The following is a 20,488-nucleotide window of genomic DNA, read 5'->3' as shown; positions in this document are numbered from 1 at the left end:
ACTGTGAACAGCAACCAATAAACTTCCTTTATTTTCCAAATTTCTGTTCTTATGTCACATTTAAGACTGAGGTGTGTTATAAAACACATAGTGACTGGCATAATTTGGTAACTAGTGCATGTCTATTCCCCAAGGGACTTTGAGTGAGCAGAAGAGGGGCCTGTTTCCCCGAGGGCGAATCTCATTGCCAGTCAATATAATATGTGTTTAATACATGTAGTGCCTCACTGTTATCTTTTACAAATATAAATTATGGTCAAATGCTGACTCATATCTTTCAATTCTGTTTTTTAGTCTGTTCCATGAAAAGGTGGAATTTTCTTAGAAAAATGAAATTGCTCCCAGAATTGAATTTTTATCTTTATTTCATTCCAAACATGTCCAAGTGTCAGGGGATTTGTTTTTATTCTGTTTGGCTATTGTTAACTGTGATAAAAAATACTTTTCCAATAGTGCACTTTGGTTGGAAAAAAGTAATGTTTTTTATGGTTTTATCAATTTGACCTATTTTATAGTCAGTATCAATTTTCTTTAAAAAAGTATAAATGAGAGCAAGTATGGGCAGTATTCTTTCAGAAAAAATATGTAAAATTTCAATACAACTCAATGTACACTTGTGTCAACACTTGGTTTGAGGTACTCTCAGAGAGCGTAACGCGTGTTACCAAAACACATCCTTTTAAATATAATTACTAAACAGCCTGGTTTCAAATGCTGCAACTTTTAATTTTCCTCCTACTAATAAGGGCTCATGTAAAAACAGTAAAAACTTAGATGAATTCTTAACCACCGCTTCACAATGAGCCTCCGAAAACTGTAACGCGTGTTACCATGTAATGCTTGTTACCAATGTAACGCGTGTTACCAAGACCAATACACTGTATATAATGGTCAGATGGGCACAGCACACAGTTTAAAAACTAAAATATTCCTGCCACGTTCCATGGCCTGGTAGGCAAGCATAATGTGAATGAGGTGGAATTACTTTTCAACATCCCACGGCAAAGGACATGTCGATGGAATGGGGGGGGGGGGGGGGGGTCAAATTAACGATTCTAAGCATGGGGAGTTGTTTTTTGTGGTTAATGATTGGGATTATTTCCGTGGTGAAGTAGTGCAAGTAAGTGAAGAAAATGACTTCAGTGTTTTAGGGATGCCCCCTGCTTGAAGGAATTGGAAGTTGGCAAGTTCTAAAGATGACAAAACATTTTATTTTAGGAATCCTATTACTAGGAAACTGGAGAACCCGTGATAGTAAACAACCGCATGCACAACAAATTTTCGGATATGTAGAGCAACTAAAAAAATATATGAATAAAAAGGTCTATAGCTACTGTTTTGCTCTTCAAATATGATGTGCAACTGATATTGGTTGATAAATTTGAGAAATTGTAACTCAACAATTGAAATAACATCAATAATGTAGCAAGACAAATTGTAACACGTGTTACCGTAACGCGTGTTACCTTAAATTTTGTGATATGTAGAGCAAAACGTTACGAAAAAGGTCTATTTAATTTTTTGCTCTTTAAATATGATGTGCTACTGATATTGGTTGATATTTTTTTAGAATTTGTAACTCAACAATTGAAATAACATATAAACATGTAGCTTGGAAAAATTGTAACGCGTGTTACCGTAACGCGTGTTACCGACTATTTAGCAATTTACTAAAAAAGTTACACGTGGATTATTGTAATTGTCTTGGTATGATAAACCTTAGCATAATACTTGATGACAATAGAAACAAATTTGTAGTAGACTGGTTAGTTTGAGGACAAAGTTGAAATGAAGTTCGGTATTTTTTTGGTCATTCCATTCAGCGTAACGCGTGTTACCGATATTCGCAGAGCTCTCTCAGCTAAACCAGTTGATCTTTCACTTTTGTGTGAACATGGGGATCTGGCCTAGATATTCAGGTTTTAAAATACAAAAGATGAACACTTAAATCAAAGTAGTCTTGCAGCCAGAGAATGGAGAAAGATGAAGGACCCTCAAAAGCGTAATGCGTGTTACCGCGGAATCGCCCTAAAAGGAACACGTTGCCTTGGATCGGTCGAGTTGGTCTTTGAAAAGCCTTTGTAACCGTTTTTTATAAAATGCATATGGGTAAAAAGCTGTTGTAAAAGTAGAATACAATAATCCACACAAACATGCCTCAAAATTGCGTGGTTTTCCTTTTACCTCGTCGACTAAACACGTCGGCCATTTATGGGGGTCAAAATTTTGACTCCCATAAATGGCCGACCATGTTAGTTCGCACAGTAGAAGGAAAACCACGCAACTTCGAGGCAAACTTGTGTGGATCATTGTATTCTACTTTTAAAACATCTTTCCAACCATATGCATTTTATAAAAAACGGTTACAAACGCTTTTTGTTTTGACCAACTCGTCCGATTCAAGGCAACATGTTCCTTTAAACAAGATTGAAAAGGTCAATGTAAATTCAGTTAATCAGGTCCTCATTAAATCTCATATTATTACCAGTGTGTTGATATTTGTATTATAGTTTAGCTTTATCTAGACTGTTTACTCAGTGACTCAATAATACATCGTGGGCAACACAAAAAAGGGCTGTCCACTTGAACATTGAGCCGGTCCGAAATTAGACTTTTAATTTTGTGCAGAAGTTTTGCTCATTTGCAGTTTGCTGACCATCGGTGTACATGTAGCAATCTGTTCCGTGCAGGGGAAATGGCTCTGTAACTAGTGCATGTAGATTGAAGGCATGTAGGTTTTGAAACTTCGCTTGACAGGGATACGTTCACGTGAGGTTTGCGAGGACACCATGTATATAATCTCTGTTTGTGAGTTGTCCCGGTTGTGGTGGTTCTAAGAGACCAAGCACGCGGAGGCACAGACCAGCATTGCAGTCTGCTTTTTGGGGAGCAAACATTGCAAAAGAATTTCGAGGCGGAACTGAAGTTTGCTTGTATCTGAAGTTAGTAAACATTGGCACAAGACTTTGTGCACATGACATTACTGGATTATAGGCCTACACTGGAGCAGGGTACCAGGTAAAACAAGTATTGGCTCATTCTGAGCGTCATGCATACTTCACTTTGTGTTGCCAATCGTTTCATCAATGTTTTACCTCTAACATGGTGGCGGGATGACGTAAGCACATTTTGTCAAGTCTGTCAGGTCTGTAGTCTATGGATGCGTTTTGATGTGCACAAGTAACGTCGCTCTCTTCACTGCTGCAACTTATGGCTCTGAAATTGTAGTGAATACAACAATAAACGGTCTACCTTTTTATTGGAAAACATGTGCAAATTTAATTTTAAATTTTTGCGAAGTAGAATGCAGGCTTGGACAATCAATGTTGCAACCTTATGGAGTTCCGCATGGGTGTTTTCTTTCAGAGATTGTTCACTCCTCAAGCTGACATTCATAATAATAATAACAAACTCTTATATGTAACCCCTTTTACAATAGCGTATCAATGCACTTTATATAAGTAACCAGTAACATTCCTGTAATCTTTGTCAGCTCCTTTTGTGTGTAGATATACAGCCCCTGGCTGTAGTGGAGCACCAAAGACTTTTTCAAACACAATATCAAGTCTACCCTCGCAGATTTCCATATATACCTGTAGGTGAAGCTATGCAATTGCACAGATAAGTACAATCTTGCTGAAGGACACACCCTGATGAGTTAAACCCGGTTCATACTTCCTGCGAATGCGGACGCGAAGCGAATGTTGACGTCACAAATTCGCAAGGAATAATTCCCAGCAGTTCAACTCTGCTCGACTCGCTTGCGAATATCACTGCAAAAGGAAAGTTGTGAAGTCAAATTCACTTTGCATTCGCATGAAATATGAATCAAGCTTAAACCATCACTTGAATTCAATCCTCTCAACAACTCGGCCTTGACCATATGAACTGATTTGTAATGAAATCATTCTCTTTCTGTTCGCAGGTCAAGTGATACGCCTTAAAGAATATTTTGAGATAACCCAGCCTCACTATGAGGGCGGGTCGAGAGCCAGACCCGGTGGACAGCCACTTTGGGGAGGAGCTTGACAAGGACATGAATGCGGTGCATCTGCGCCATTTGGCACAGGTAAGCGCAAAGTATATATAATTAGTGGCGTATTTCGTTATTAGTAGGTAATGATGTTGGAATCGCTTTGAGACGCCCTCTGGCTGTAAAAAGCGCTATTTAAAAACTGGTTGTTATTATTATGTTTATTATCGTGATACTTACATTGGAAATCCTAACGATACATTGGTCATGCTAAAGTAGTGTTATTTTGAAACTTGTTTATGTGTTAGGTCCTAGACCTAATGACAAAGTTAGAAGTTAAAAATATATTAATTGCACGCAAACAAAAAGATTTGCAAAATTGGTTTTAAAATTCAGGGTATACTTTTGGTAATTTTCAAAGACCGGTATCCACCCCTTGTGTATCCTTACATTGTGCATTTAAACATATTAAACCTGTGAAACTTTTGGGCTCAATTGGTCATCACAGTTGCAAGAAAATAATCAAAAGAAGAAAAAAAAACACCCTTGTTACAAATGTGCTTTCAGATGCCTGAGAAAGTCTTACAAGTTTGTGTGGAATATTAATTCTTTCTCTAAAAATATATTTCATCAAAAGTGTCGTTTCTAACATTGATTTATATAATACCAACAGCTCTCGAATGCTATTTTACCAAGAAAGTGCTTAAATGCTCATTAACTTTTGAGTAATTACCAAAAGTTTACATTGCCCTTTAAACTCCTTTAGCTTGATCACATCACATCAGTTCTTGTGGCGACCGTCAGCATTAGTATGATTCTACTCAAGCTTGTCATGATAGTTTTCCATACATGTTTGCACTGATACAATTCTTCTCTTTGCTCCCGTCTCTTGAAACAGAAAGTCAGAGCTGAATTTCTGGGTCGTCTTGACGGCCATCTTGAAGATCTTTTGGATAGCTTCGTTGGAGAGGTGGAGAAACAGAGCGAGACTGACTGCATGTTCCAGGAAACCCATCATAAGACTTCAGACAAAGAATCGTAGGTTGTCTTTATTTATTCATTTTGGTATTCTGAAAAAGATGTCCATGCCCACCCGCCATATTATTGAGTTATTATTTTCCTTTGAAAGTATTGCTGCTATACTGAAACCCTGGCTCAACAAAGGAATGGCAACAAATGTTCTCATAATTTCTAACAGGATTTGATGTTGGTGTGTGAGAAAGTATTAGGAGACACTCACAGGGATTTGCAAGAACTCAGCTGTGAGTCATAGCCGATATTCTGTCGTGGTGTGCTGAAATCTGGGAATTCTCAAATTTTTTAGATTTTAGACCAAAAACTAAAACTCACAAAATTCTCAATATGTCTCAAACTTTGGCTTATTTACCTAGTCCGCACAGTTTAAATGTCTTCAGCAGTCCTTTCTGTATCATTTTAAACCATAAAATCACAGTCAATTTTTTGACCCAAAATCTGAAAAACTTATCATGTCGTCATGGTGATTTTTTTTTATTTTGGATTAAAAACTCAACTTCATAAAATTCAAAATTTATCTCAAACTTTGGCTAATTTACCCAGTTCGCACAGATAAAAAAAGTCTTCAGTAGTCTGTAAAAAATATTTACTTGGTACGTAGCACTGGAGTTTTGGTGCATTGTGCACGTGTTTTATCAGAATACCCATGGTAATGTTTACCACCCTCTCGTGGTTCAGTAATCTTTGTAACACTAACCCCCAAAATTCATTTGTGGAATTGTTCTTTCAGGAAAACACTAAAGGAAAAGGTGTTCGTTGCCAGGGAATCACTCCTCACGTAAGTTTCATAATTCATATGATACACTTAAAGGAACATTACAGAACTATTAAGAAATCTGAAGCCTTTCACAGGCATCTTAAAGCTCACAAATTTGTATAACAAGAGTGTTTTTATAGGATTTGAGGCATTGCATGGTGAGGTATCAATATATATTTGGTGTGCGGTAACACCATGTGTGTATCTTCTTGTCAGGTAGAGTTTGTTCTTTTCTTTAAGTATGGTCTTGCATTATGTTTTTCTTTTATTATGTTCTTCAACTTTGATGACCAATTTAGTCAACATTTTCACACGTTTGTTATTAAATGCATATGTTGGGATACACCAAGTGAGAAGACTAGTCTTTGACAATTATCAATAGTGTCCAGTGCCTTCAGTGCAAAACTTACTTTTAAAATTGCATAGTTTGTTTCTATATTTCAATTTTTCTCCTCCGTGCAGGCAATTACTGGTCAACAAGAACATCAAGACGATATATAACATCTTCATTGCCATGCTGATTGTATTCATAATGAATAAAGCTGTGCACGAATACAGCGAGACCGGAGGGTGAGTAACACGCCGCCTTGTATTGCATTCCTCAATCATGTCGAGTCCCAATTCATTCAATTTTTACCACTTATCAAAGTCCAAATTAACTGGGTTTTTTTGGTGGGCGCTAGCGACTGCTGTGTGCACCTATAGGGTTAAATGGAAATTTATTGTACGTGAACAATTTGTACAACCAGTTTATTTATTCGCAAATGTTGACCCCATTTTACCAAGCTGGCTAAAACTCATGGTTGTACCCGCAAGTTTACTATTCATATTTATATTTATAGTTACTCTTACTCATCACACCATGCAAAGCTTCAAACACCATAAACATACAGAAGTGCTAGAGAAAACCATTGACGCATCCCATCAAGCTTTGCTTCGATATGCACTAACATTAGATACCCGGAACCCTTCACAAATACTGAACTTTATCATCGAAGCAATATCATACCAGCATCAATAACGCTACACAAGCATAATTTACAACTTATTGGACCCGCAACTAGGCATGACACTCCTCTCTCAATACTCCTGAACAAGAACACCCAACCTACAGAACCCTATCCTAGAGATGGAGCATTTATGCGCACCTACCAACAGCAACTCTCTCATGACCTGGGGATGGTTGGTATTGGAACAAAGCAACTTCACCAAGCCACTCAACATGCCGAACAATGGAAAAGAAAAATTAACAAAACAAACCCTATCGTAGAGGTGGAGCACTTATGCGCACCAACCAACAGCAACTCTCTGATGACCTGGGGATGGTTGGTATTGGCTTGAACCAGCTTCACCAAGCCACTCAAAATGCCAAACAATGGGAACCAACAATAGCACCCTGCACTAATGACGCCACTTTTGCTTAAAATACCCCGCTGTCAGACAAACATGCCACACCACCTACGCAATCACTGCGTCATCGACGCGCCAAACTGCACTAGTACTATAGATATAGAATCTTATATTCTATATAAAAAAAAAAAAAAGTTCACAGATTTACAAATATTTCACAGGGTTTACAGAAGGTAATGGTGAAAGACTTCTCTTGAAATATTAGTCCATGAAATGCTTTACTTTTTGAGAAAACGGTAAAACAATTTAAATTCTCGTTAGCGAGAATTACGGATTTGTTATAAACACATGTCATGACACGGCGAAACGCGCGAAAACAGGAGTGGGTTTTCCCGTTATTTTCTCCCGACTCCGATGACCGATTGAGCCTAAATTTCCACAGGATTGTTACTTTATATAGTAGTTGTGATACACGAAGTGTGGGACTTGGACAATACTGTTTACCGAAAGTGTATAATGGCTTTAAACTAAATTTTTGTAATTTTCTGTATTTTTAAAATGCAATATTTTTGTTTTTAAATGAATATCAAATTTTGAATCGTTTTAGTGCACACAGGGAAAACAACTTTCACTTTTTATTTGTTATCTGTGATGAAATTAATCAATTGAATTGAATTTAATTTAAATTGGTCTAACAAGTAGCTAGTAGCAGGTAGTCTGATACTCACACCATATTTTTGTCTTTGTGTGTGGCCAAAGTGTTAAGCTGAACGTGGAGATGCTGCTGTGGCAGTTTGGTCAGTTCCCCGTCGTCCTCTCGACGTGGTGCGTCATGATGATGTGGACCATGGTCGTCAACTTTGTCCTGTTCCAGTACTGGGCCAATAACCGCCATAAAAAACGTCACATTCCAGACCCGGTGAGCAAAATCTGCTGATTGTTTGTTTCTCATTGCACTTCATTCCAAACATAAAAAGGAGCTAACCAATTAATGCTTACTGGGATACTTACAGTTACATACACTAAATATTTGTAAAGCGCCTTTAAATCAAGTTCAAAGCGCTGAAAAGAGCAAAACCAATGGAACTATAACTATAACATATTACATCTGATATAAGTGAGTTTTGAGAGATTTTTTTAATAATGGCAAGGAATTACAATTTTTGATGTGTTCTGGGAGGTTGTTCCATATTCGGGGAGCAACAAAGAAGAAAGTCCGGTTGTGAACAGATGTGAATGTTCTGTTGGTTGAGTGTTCAGTTAGGCGTGTGTTGTCAGAAGCTGATCGCAAGCTTGAGCGTGGCGGTTGGTAGAGAGCAAGGCAAGATGATAAGTAGCCCGGTGCTAAGGTTACCAGCCAAACTACAGTTTCATATTTACAATTTGTGACTGGTGTTATGCTCATTTCTGCTAAGCAAAACAAGTTTAAGCAATATATTCTGCTCTATTTCATCGGGCCCTGATTGTCTAGATCCTCTTTGTTTGTGCAACATTGTGTACAATAAAATAAATGTCAATAAATCGTTGCGGTACCCACTGCTAATACATAGGATTGGTTACCTCAGTGGCCTAGTAGTAATGCATCTGTGAATAGCAAAATGTCAAAAGAGGGCGCTGTTGAACCCACACAAAGTATAGGCAATGGGTGCGCGAGTCGTGCATGACAACATACACCGCAGTAGCAAATCTGCCCCATCTGCCTACCCATTACGCATTACGGTTCTGAATCACAATAAACCTTATGCAAAGGCCGTGGGTTTGAATCCCACCCGAATGATTTGCCTGTGGAGTTTTTCAACGCGAGAAAGTACTACAGTACTACAATTCCAACCTGATCATGGTTGCAAATAAATTATCCTTTCCCTTAACTAATGATAATAATACTAAAGATTTTTGGTAAAGTCTTGCACAAAAGTCTCTAAGCGCATAAAGAGAACAATAAAAGATACAATGAGTGAAAGATAAAACACAAGTAAGCAGATTACAAATGAGCAGCTTTCAAACAAATGAGTTTTTTTAACAGAGACTTAAAACAGTGTAAAGAACTACAGCCTGGCAAATATGCATAGGCAGACTATTCCAAAGAAAAAGAAGCAGCCTATGCATATTTGCCAGGCTGTAGTTCTTTACTTGGTTTTAAGTCTCTGTTAAAAAACTCATTTGTTTGAAAGCTGCTTATTTGTAATCTGCTTACTTGTATTGTATCTTTCACTCATTGTATATATTATTGTCCTCTTTAGGTGCTAAGAGGCTTTTGCATTAGGCGCTTTACAAAAATCTTTAATTTACAAAAATCTTTAATATTATTAATATTAGTTAAGGTAAGGATAATTTATTTGCAACCATAATCAGCTTGGAATTGTTATAAATTGAAAGCTACAAAATACATTACAAAAAACTTTAAACAAAATATTAATCCATATTTACAAGTTGTAGCTGAGGTTCAAAAAAGTAAACGCTAACTATTCAAAAGTGACCAATCATTTAATATTATGAAGTGCTTAATACACATTGTTGTTTAGGGTAAAAACAAATCATATTCTGTACATATTGATTCAAATTTGACCTCTTACCTCTGACCCGTTATGTAGATATGGCTGGGCGTGTATGTGATGTCACAGCTCATCATGGGCGTGTTCCCCATTTGGTCCGTTGTCAATCACCAGCTTCCCCCTGCCTCCACCATCATCATCATTGCAGAGCAACTTCGTCTGTTCATGAAGCTCCACTCGTTCGTTCGGGAGAACATTCCAAGGGCACTAAAATGGAGGCCGCCCCACGGTAAGGCTTGCTGCCAATCTATGAAGCTCAGCCTTTTAAATGTGTTAGCCAATCATTAACTGTGATCACGTCTCGCAAAGTTTTCTTGATAAATTAGCGATGTTGACAAAAACCAACTATAAAATTATCCTACCTTTAAATGCACTGGACACCTTTGGTAATTTCACTTGGTGTATCCCAACATGTATCAAATAACAAACCTTGTGGTTTATAGTGAAATAACAAACCTGTGAAAATTTTGACTCAATTATTCAATGAAGTTGCAAGTGAATAATGAAAGAAAAAACACCCTTGTTGCACAACTTTGTGTGCTTTCAGATGCATAATTGTTTGTTTTTTTGCTTGTTTTATTTCCAAAAATCACAATAAATAATCATAAAACATACAAGCATAATTAAAGGATTCAGGCCTGAAGTCTTTAATTATTTAAGTGAGAAATTACCTCTTTTATCAAAAACAGCATTTTTTATTTTGATTTTTGCAACAATATCTTTTTACTTCTTAAGGCCTATTGGAGTATTCTTCTATACTGGAATTTATAAATTTTTGATACCTTTATTCCAAATTTGCAGTTTCAAATGGTAGTCTGCTTCAACGGAACGGTCTCAACGGGCGGAACGGTCACGTCCGTACCAATGGCCACATGAGAAGCAACAGCGAGGGCACTCCCCGCCTCAGGACCCCCATCAGCGGTAACAGCCCCGCCAGCGCGTCCAGAACAAGTGACTCTCCTTCCTCACCTTGTCCTGACTTCTCCAAATTCCTCTACTTTCTCTTTGCCCCCACGTTGATCTACAGAGATCAGTATCCAAGAACACCCAGTATCAGATGGAACGTTGTCAACACTAACTTCCTTCAGGTGAATTATTTTTACTTTTGTTTTGTAATTATCCAAATATCTATATTGACCGTTTGCACTCACGTTACACGCGGCGACAGGCCCTGCTCACCATTTTAGTGTTCAATAGGGTCACGCTTGCGTCACGCCTAAAATGTGCACTTCAGTGAATAACGCACAGTGACAAATTGACCACCAAAATGGCACATCCAAGATTATTCTGATGATGACGTCAGGTGAATTGGGTCAATATGAAAATTCAGTCGGTGACCAGTTAAAGCCAGAAGACGTGTTTTCATGCCAATATTTTCTGTGCGAGAAATTGAACGACATTTGTTGACATGCTTTTGCATAAACTTGGAATATCGGTTCATTAACATGCCAGGGGTCGATTTTACAAAGAGTTAGGACAAGTCCTACATGTAACTTAGGACTAGTCCTAGGAGATATGAAAAACGTATGGCTGGTCCTAAGTTAGGACGAGTAACTTGTCCTAACTTGAGATAAGACTAGTCTTAACTCTTTGTGAAATCCACCCGTGGATTACCATTGTTTTGCTTGCACAGATCATTGTTCAGTATCCCTGGTTTATTCACCCAATATTGGAGCCTGGAGGCTTTGTAATGCTTTGTTTACACACTCAAAGAGGGACAAAGGGTACTGTCAATCATACTTGAAACTTCCCTTTTTTGTTATTTAGCCGTCATAACTTGAGTCTGATGCATTAGTTTGCTTAGCTAGTAACCCAGTTCAAAGTTGAGAACCGGATTCCTGCATCCACACTTATGTGGAACCAAATCTCAAGTCCAACCTTTCTGGAGCCAGCCAAGCTTACAGGACACGTCCTGCTATAGTGGTCAAGGCTTTACAACATGTCAGTCTATCAACAATGTGTTTGATTTGTATTTCAGGTCCTTGGGTGTCTGTTCTACACTTACTATACCTTTGAGCGATTCTGCATTCCGATCTTCAAAAACTTCAGCCAGGAGACGTTGACCCTCCAGCGCTTGGTGCTGTGCGTCTTCAGCTGTATGCTGCCTGGTACCCTGGTTCTTGTCCTGGCCTTTTTCGCCATCCTTCACTCTTGGATGAACGCCTTCGCAGAGATGATGCGTTTTGCCGACAGACAGTTTTACAAAGTGAGTGGTTTAGAGTGGTTTTTGTTTCTTCTTCGGATGAACCCTTGTGTAATGGAAGGCTTTTGAATGGCTTTACAATACCAGTGCTTACTCAAGATTCTCAGGATTTTCTCAAGAGCTCCTTTAGACTTCTCAAAAGAAGTAAAAGCAGTCACCAAAGGGGGAGTGAAATAGTCCTTATTCTCTTCCAATCTGTAGTTTGTGTTTTTGTGATGCACAGAATCTGCACACCTCTTGAATTGAAACATATGTGAGGGTTTGGTTCTTGAACAAGGAGGATCCCCCCCCCAAAGCCTGCAAGCATTTTCCAGTAACTTTCACATTCATGAAATGTCATCCCCGTCTGTAAGCTTTTTATAAAACCCAAACCCAATTTGACAACAAATTGCTCAAGCACGAAAGTTAGCATGACACAAAAATGTTTGCTTACCAGAAAAAGATTGCAGCATGTCTGACCATCCCTGTGAAAACTCTTTGTATTTTTTTGCCCTTTGTTTTTTTAGGATTGGTGGAATTGCAAGTCTTATGCCAACTACTACCGCACATGGAACATTGTGGTCCATGACTGGCTGTACACGTACATCTATAGAGACTTCCAGGTACAAGACTTTAACTTTTTAGAAGCGTTTATAATGCTACCTTCATCCCATAGTTGTTTGAGAACAAGGTGCCCTAGGAAATATTGTGCCCAGGGCCCAATTTCATAGAACTGCTAAGCACAAAAATTTGCTCAGCATGAAATTTTTGCCTTGATAAAAACAAGATTACCAACCAAATTTCCATCGATTTTCAGGATAAGCAAACAACATCTGAATACCAGTAACAAGCAACATTCAAGAAAATTTGGTTGGTAATCCTGTTTTTATCAAAGAAATTTTGTGCTCAGCAGCTTTATGAAATTGGGCCCAGATCTGTCTGGGATGCGATTTCGCTCGGTCGTAAATAGTAACTGTTTCGGTTGACCACCCACCGTTGACCTAAACAGATATTGGGAATGGTGACAGCCGTGAAAACACACCCCAGGGCACCATTATTTCCTAAAGCTGTGCAGTACAAAATATTCACGGCAGAGTAAGATCTTGCCAAGTACACATTGGTTACCAGCCAAAATACCCTAAAATATGCATCATTCGTAATTGTTAACGAAGTTTGATTGGTCGAGAACCAATGACGTGATGTGATACAAAAAACGCATTTACCATGGCTGAGGTTGCGCGCTACACGTTATGCGTACCGCCATCCTTAGTCACGGTACATGTATTTTTTGTTGACCGGTGTACATCACCTTGATCGTTCCCACCATTGATCGATGTCAAGCGCTTTGTACGAAACAGCCGCGGGTTCGAGGGAACAATGAATAAATGTTTCTTATTTGAACAACTGTTCGCATACTCGGTCGTAATAATGTTTGAAGATGACAACAGAATTTGAGAAGAGGAATAATAATGTTACCAAGGTTTAACAAAACAGTTGTAGCACGCTGTGAAGGGGGTCCATGGGTTTTGTACACCCTCTTGGGCAAATAGCACCCATGGCTTCGCCCCTTGGGTGACATTTCCCCTCTCGGGTGAACAAAACGCCATGGACCCCGTCACAGCATGCAGCAATTGTACACTGGATCCCTGCTAACTTTTGATTTAAAGCTAATACATTTGTCAAGCAATAAATTCAAAGGTTGAATATTTAAACATGGTGTAGAGATCGTCACAGTGGAAACCTTCTTTGTGCCTGAAATTATATAGTTTTCTCAGAAAATTAGCAAAACAAATTTGACAACTTCCAATGCTGGCCAGATGCTTTAACATTTTTCTTACATTTGGCCCTGTCCTTCAAAGTTCAAAAAGTGTTTTTTTTTTTTCAGCTTCTTTTTCGAGTCGAGTTAAACCAACGTCGAGTTAAACCAACGATTCTTTTCAGAACCACCCCAACTCATTTAGAGATTATTACATGGTGTTATCGCAAACTCTTCTATATTTCTTTTTCTTTCTTCTATTTTTTAGCTTCTCCGGATCAGCAAGAGCATTTCCATGATGGCCGTTTTCGTCATCTCTGCCTTCGTCCATGAATACGTCTTGTCCTTTGCCTTTGGATTCTTTTACCCGGTTCTCATGTTCCTGTTTGGTGGTGTGGGCTGTAAGTACACCATCTTATTCCTGTTTTGATGTTCTCATCCATTGAGCTCTGCCCCTTCATGTGTTGACTTTATCTCCGACCTCATACCCCAGTGGTCTACATTCTCGCACGCCCTTCTTTTTCTTTCCCAGAAAGCCTTGCTCAATCATAACCCCTGGAAGTGTGATTTTGAAATATCCAATATATTGGATATTTTAATTAGTCCTGTAGTTGATCCAATCTGTGTTAGAGACTATGCAGAGTACGCTGTCAAAAGATGCATCAAGGCATACAGCAACTGCCCCCAACCCCCCCCCCATCATTATTTCAGATCGTGTGATACGTCTTACGATATACAGTTTAGGGTGACCATAATAAACTAGTCGCTCAACAAGTGCCCTACAAGTTTGTAGCAAGTGTGTGCAAAGCAGTAACTTTTGGTGGGCCAGTCACCGTGGATTTCAATGTTTCCCTACCGGTGGATTAAGTGACAAAAGGTATTGGTACGTGGCACTGCCTATGGTAGCCAGACTGCCACATCACCGACAGTGTGCCCAAAAGTCTGATTCCCCCCCCCCCCCCGAATTCAAGCCCTGTGTGAGTCTGGTAGTTACGTTGTGTGTGCACGTTCACAGTGTGTAATTGCAACATCACACAAAGGGCCTGTGTGGCAGGAGAAACTTGATACTTGGCAGGTCCCCTCTTGAGATTCTGTCCCCACATACGGCAAACTGTGTACAAACTTCTTCAGATATAGACCGCATTGAATATGATGTCTCTCGGCTCAAATATCTGACTTACAAGATGGCGTCTGTGCGTGAGCATGTGGGCGTGCGTGTATGTGCCGTAGAAATAAAACTGGAATGTTGCGTGTTGCGCTTTGATGATGTACGCGTTTGACGCGTTTGGACTTTTCATAGCAAAAAGGGGTTATTCAATATGGTCTATAGTGCCTTCTTTTGAATCATCCTACTTCAGCTGATGTTAATTTCCCATAATGGAGGACAGAATCTCCGAGGCACAGATTTCCCTAAGATACTGGCACATTAATCCGGAGGTCATTTGTTCAAATCCCGCTTCCAGTCAATTTTGTTTTGCTTCGTCAACCCCACGTCCAATATTTTTAATGGTGTACAACTTTGTATCTTCCGTTGCAGTTCTCTTCATTTTCATAACCAGCAAGGGTTCCTCCAACATCTACAACATCTTTGTGTGGTTGTCGCTATTCATGGGCAATGGCGTGCTGATGTGCCTGTACAGTCAAGAGTGGTACGCTCGACAAAACTGTCAAACCACCCCAGAGATTGTCACATACTGGGTGAGTCGGGGTATTTTATGTATTTGTGTGTGTTATGAAAACAATGACTGTCTATTGCGTAAAGCGCTCGCCTCTCACCAAGGTGACCCTGTTTCAATACCCAACAAGGGCCATATGTGAGTTGAGCGTTGGTTCTCTGCTGTGCCACAAGGGTTTTCCAGTCCATCCGGTTTTCCTCCCTCGGGAATTTTTTTTCGATCTCTGGCTTGTCTCTGTGGTCATAATGGGTAGATTTGGCTGGCAGCCAAAGGCACCCTTGCATGTCTGCTTCTCGAACACGTTGTAGCTGCGTCCTTCGCAATTCAGCTCTTAACTGCCAGTAAGGATGATTGGCCTCCCAAATTATTAATTATTTATAAAAACTGGACCCAATTTCACAAAGCTATCGTGCAGAACATTTTGAAAAGTAAATTTCTTTGTAATTATCACTCTAAGCTATGTCTTAAAATTGCTCGTCCTAACTTGAGACCGCTCCTAGAAATGGTCTGACAAAGGATCGATTTTATGGCTGGGACACGTCCTAAATTCTAGGATCGTTCGTACTATAAGTTAGGAAGAGTTTTGTGAAATCAACTCCATGACTCATGCTCTCATGTTTCTGATGAACAGAGTGTGGGTTCAAACCCCAGTCTTGAAATTTGTTCTTTAGCAAGATACTTAACAATTATTGCTTTGTTCGTTGGATTGGACATAAAGCTGTTGGTCCCGTGTGTTCTGTAATACACGTAAACCCAGTTTACTATGAGAAAGGGTTTGCCCCGGTGGTACTGAAAGTGGCTGCTGAATGCGCCACAGCATCTTGTTAACACTTCAAAGGTGTCAAATAATTTTGTAATCTGTGGTCCAGTGGATTTCCCCCAAATTCGAACTCTTTAAGTAATTTTTCATTTATTTTTGTCCCTGTTTTTTTCCCCCAGGATTTCTTGGTCGATTTGACCGTGCCAAAGTCTTTCTTCTGTAACTGGAAACTTTAAGTGGAGCACCATTTCAGGAGATGATGCAAGTATTTATAACCAATGGCCTTTATAGTGTTTGTGATGATGCATAACGTAGCAGCTATACGCCCTCCGAAATCACCCAACAAAGTGTAATGATGCCATTTGTGATGGTCCAAAGAAAGATTAAAGAGAACACCAGTCTGGTTCCGTTTCAGCAGCACTTGTCAATACTGTATGTGTTTACGGGTACCTAACAAAGATGGTCAAATCATGACAAAGATGCGTAATAGACTTTACAGATACAACCGATGGGACTTGTGTAAGAGTGTGGTTGTGTTTCAATCGCACTTCAGGCTTGTTCTGTTAGAGAACAGAGTGGCCCCTGGTCATTGCCTTGGTGTGCCTTGGTGCTCCTTGAAATGTTCCAAAAGAAGAACACAATTTCCTCACAGAGGGTGCCTTTTATCGGTAAAAAAAAAAGGCCTTGGTGCCCTTGCCCTTCCAAGGGGTGCGTTTTGGCGATCGAAGCCAATAACTGTTTTGGTTTAATTGGACATTTGTTAATCACTGTCCAATGACTGAAACAGCAACATCGAACGAAGCTTCAGGCCTGGCACTTTGAAGAAATGGACATGGAAACCCCATGTTTCCTCAGAAAAGTTGGAAAACATTCTGAAACTTGTTGTAGGGTCTATACCTGGGCCCAACTTCAAAGAGCTGCTCAAGCAGAAAATATTGCTTAACAAATTTTCTGCTAAGCAAAAAAAATAGCAGGATACCAGTCCCAAATTATAGACGTGACACCGTGGTTTGGCTGTATTAACCTGATTCTGATGAGAAATTTTTTGTTGTGCTTAGCTACTTTTTGCGCTTAAGCTGCTCTTTGACATTGGGCCCTGATTGAAGACCTGTGTGTCCTTCTAAGCAGATTTGACTGCACAGTATCAAAAAACCTTGAAACCTTCTTGAAACCTTCTTGCACAGTATCAAAAAACCTTGAAACCTTCTTGACCTAGTCAAGAGATAATCTTTGAAGACACCAAGACTAAGAAATTATTGTCAATTTAACAGACCTTTATTTTGCTTATAAAAATGGTCCGCAGTACTCCTGAATGTTACTTTTTACTACTACATTTACCCTTCAACTCAATGGCACTCTTGGCGTGTGTAATATTTTGTAGACATTGCAATATGAGATTTGTTGGGATGAAGCTCTTGCGTTATAGAGAGTACCACTTTAAGCCCGGTTCATACTTCCTGGGAATGCGAATGCGAAACGAATTTGACGTAAATGTGATGTCACAACCCTCCTTTCGCAGCGATATTCGCAAGTGAGTTGAGCAAAGTTGAACTGCTGCGAATTATTCGATGCGAATTTTTGACGTCAACGTTCATATCGCATTCGCATTCGCAGGAAGTATGAACCGGGCTTTACTTGTATTTATTTGTTTGTTTTTTTGTAATTATTTTATCAAAATAGAGCCTTTGCATTTTCTTTTCTTTTGTTCCCCCATTTATTTTAAGGCATGCACACATAACCAAACACACATAATCAAACACCGTCCAACATCGTATAGTATACTCAACACTCAAACGGTTGGACTCTGATCATGATGGTATGCCTGATCCCATGAAAAGCATGATCAGTTTATTGAGTTATGTCCGTATGTATTGTGAATAGTTTTTGAAGTTCCTAACGTTGACTGGTTGTCAGTTATGCAGAAGATGTAAAATATTTGTTGTTTTCTGAAAGGTTGTAGAAGAGAAACAAAGCTTTAACTGATTTGTATTCATTTCTGAAGAGAGTTGAGCAAAATGTGCTGCAATTTATTGTTATACTAGAAATACTTTTCTTGTTCTTCCGAAATATTTGTTTCTCCATTTGGGGTTATTGTTTCCATTTTCACAAAGCTGCTAAGTGCACAAGTTTGCTAAGCACCGGAAATTCTACTTATACTTAAAAGAGGGTACCAGTGAACATACAGGTTTAATAACCTGGCTAGCAACTGGACGCCGGCTAGTTTCTGCTTAGCAGCTTATATTAACAAGCAATATTTTCTGATGAAATTTGGTCCTATTAACCCCTGCTGAAATCCTTTTTGTTGTTTCGCAATATGTCTGGAAAAATGATACCAAACAGAAAGTGTTTGTTTCGTTAAAACAAGAAATGTTGACAGTATCTGTTAAAGAAATGTTGACAGTATCTGAATATGGGCAACATTGAAAATGTCCTGATGGCTTTGTCTCTTTGGAGAGTTTGGAGCACTAGATGGCAGCAGACATATACTTAACATCTATTGTTTTATGTAGTTATGAGTTCAGGGGTCGATTTCACAAACTTAGGACTAGTCCTACATGTAACTTACTTAGGACTAGTCCTAGGAGATATCAAAAACATATGGCTAGTCCTAAGTCAGGACGAGTTACTCGTCTTATACTCAATAATATAAGACTAGTCTTTACTCTGTGAAATCCACCCCAGACATTTCTATTGCAACATCACAGCCCAAGTGTTTGCCAGCCATTGACTAAGGTTGAAAAACTAAGGTTGAAAAACAAAGGTTGAAAAACAAAACATTGTTTGTAACTCGTCACACAAATATTCATAAATGGTTTTGGACAAGCATTGAAGCATAGGATGCCCATAGCAACAGCTGTAGCCCAAGCCGCATACTTTGATACGTTAAAAGAAATCATTTTTAAAGGATTTGGGTACTTTTTCAAAATGTCCATAGATTTATATTAAACTTTCAGGGTTTGAAGATGATGATAGTGGAAAGCTTCGCTTCAAATATTACTTACTGAGGTGCTGTAGTTTTTGAGAAATTAATAAAACAATGTCATGAAAATAGGTTTAGACATGCTTAAAATAGTTTTCGTCTCATGAGACAAAAATTATTTTCATGACATTGTTTTACTCATTTCCCAAAAACTACCGCACCTCAGCTCGTAATATTGTCAGGGAAGCTTTCTACTATCATTATCTTCGTACTGTGTAAGTTTAGTGTAAATCTGTGGACATTGTGTTTTTGTCCTACAAAAAGTACATACACCCTTTAAAGGAACACGTTGCCCTGGATCGGTCGAGTTGGTCCTTGAAAAGCATTCTGCAACCGTTTGTTATAAAATCGATATGGTTAGAAAGATGTTGTAAAAGTAGAATACAATGATCCACACAAACATGCCTCGAAATTGCATGGTTTTCTTTTTACCTCATCGACTAACACGGTCGGCCATTTATGGGAGTCAAATTTTTGACTCACATAAATGGCCGACCGAGTTAGTTCGTGACGTAAAATGAAAACCATGCATTTTTTAGTGATACTTATGTGGATCATTATATTCTACTTTAAAAACATCTTTCCAACCATATGCATTTCATGACAAACGGTTTCAAACGCTTTTTGAAGACCAACTCGTCCGATCCAAGGCAACGTGTTCCTTTAAGTTTAGGTCCCAGCTTGTATCAGCTTGGTCCAAGCTTCTTCTTTTATTTTAGAGCAGCTGTAGGAAGATATTATACAAGGAATATATCAATCTTATTTTCTGCAGAACTAGGAAGGGCTGCATCTTTTGAGTTTAAATTTAGTCTGTACTTTTCTTATGTTTCTTTTCGTATGTTCACTTTTATTTTCCCAAGAAAATAATGAATTTGGTTAATATTTGTAAAAGTATTTTGGCGTCTGTTTGCCCGAGAAAGCAAATGGAAATCAAAACCTTTACACCGAATTAACACAAGACAAAATAATTAATTAGAAAAGTGTATTATAGAAAAGTATATGAAGTATATACAGAGTATTTTGTAATTGTAGAATAATGTGTATTTTAGGGACAGGGTGTTCAATTTTGGTTGTTTGCCTAATGCCAGTCAACTTTCGAATTGTCTTTAGTATGTGCCAGATTTTACGTTGCAATAATGTTCCAAAAATGTCTCAATGTTGAATGCCAGTTTGTTTGTCTTAAAGGTAGTGTCATAGATTTTTTTTTTTTTTTTCAATGTGTCACTGATTTAAAGACAAATTGTTATAGAAAGATACAACACCTTTGAAAGTTTAAAGAGTATATGTACTTTTTTAGGACACAAAACACAATATCGACAGATTTACATTAAACTCACACAGTTTGAAGATAATGATGGTAACAAGCTTCCTTTAAAATATTACTTGGTGAGGTACTGTAGTTTTTGAGCAATGAGTAAAACAAGTCACAAAATGTGTTTTTGTAACATTGTTTTACTCATTTCTCAA

The 20,488-nt window shown here is 38.6% G+C and overlaps 1 protein-coding gene across 6 annotated transcripts in view; it reads left to right on the top strand.

The window, feature by feature from the left end:
• LOC139948720 (sterol O-acyltransferase 1-like) overlaps positions 1-18,437 on the top strand; it is a 28,531-nt gene extending 10,094 nt beyond the window's left edge. For 5 of the 6 annotated variants that reach the window (XM_071946995.1, XM_071946997.1, XM_071946996.1 and 2 more), the window contains 12 exons: positions 3,926-4,069; positions 4,872-5,011; positions 5,739-5,786; positions 6,228-6,335; positions 7,875-8,034; positions 9,707-9,896; positions 10,469-10,755; positions 11,646-11,873; positions 12,377-12,472; positions 13,874-14,006; positions 15,143-15,303; positions 16,221-18,437. In XM_071946995.1, the coding sequence (XP_071803096.1) occupies positions 3,974-4,069; positions 4,872-5,011; positions 5,739-5,786; positions 6,228-6,335; positions 7,875-8,034; positions 9,707-9,896; positions 10,469-10,755; positions 11,646-11,873; positions 12,377-12,472; positions 13,874-14,006; positions 15,143-15,303; positions 16,221-16,277 (1,704 nt within the window). In that variant the 5' untranslated portion in view covers positions 3,926-3,973 and the 3' untranslated portion in view covers positions 16,278-18,437. Of the gene's footprint in view, positions 1-2,692; positions 3,019-3,925; positions 4,070-4,871; positions 5,012-5,738; positions 5,787-6,227; positions 6,336-7,874; positions 8,035-9,706; positions 9,897-10,468; positions 10,756-11,645; positions 11,874-12,376; positions 12,473-13,873; positions 14,007-15,142; positions 15,304-16,220 lie in introns of those variants that run through there. The other variant, XM_071947000.1, reaches the window with a different exon arrangement.
• The last annotated feature ends 2,051 nt before the right edge of the window (positions 18,438-20,488 follow it).

The sequence above is a fragment of the Asterias amurensis genome, chromosome 16, assembly GCF_032118995.1.
Source record: "Asterias amurensis chromosome 16, ASM3211899v1".
NCBI classification, from domain to species: Eukaryota; Metazoa; Echinodermata; class Asteroidea; order Forcipulatida; family Asteriidae; genus Asterias; species Asterias amurensis.
This window is presented reverse-complemented; position numbering and strand designations above follow the sequence as displayed.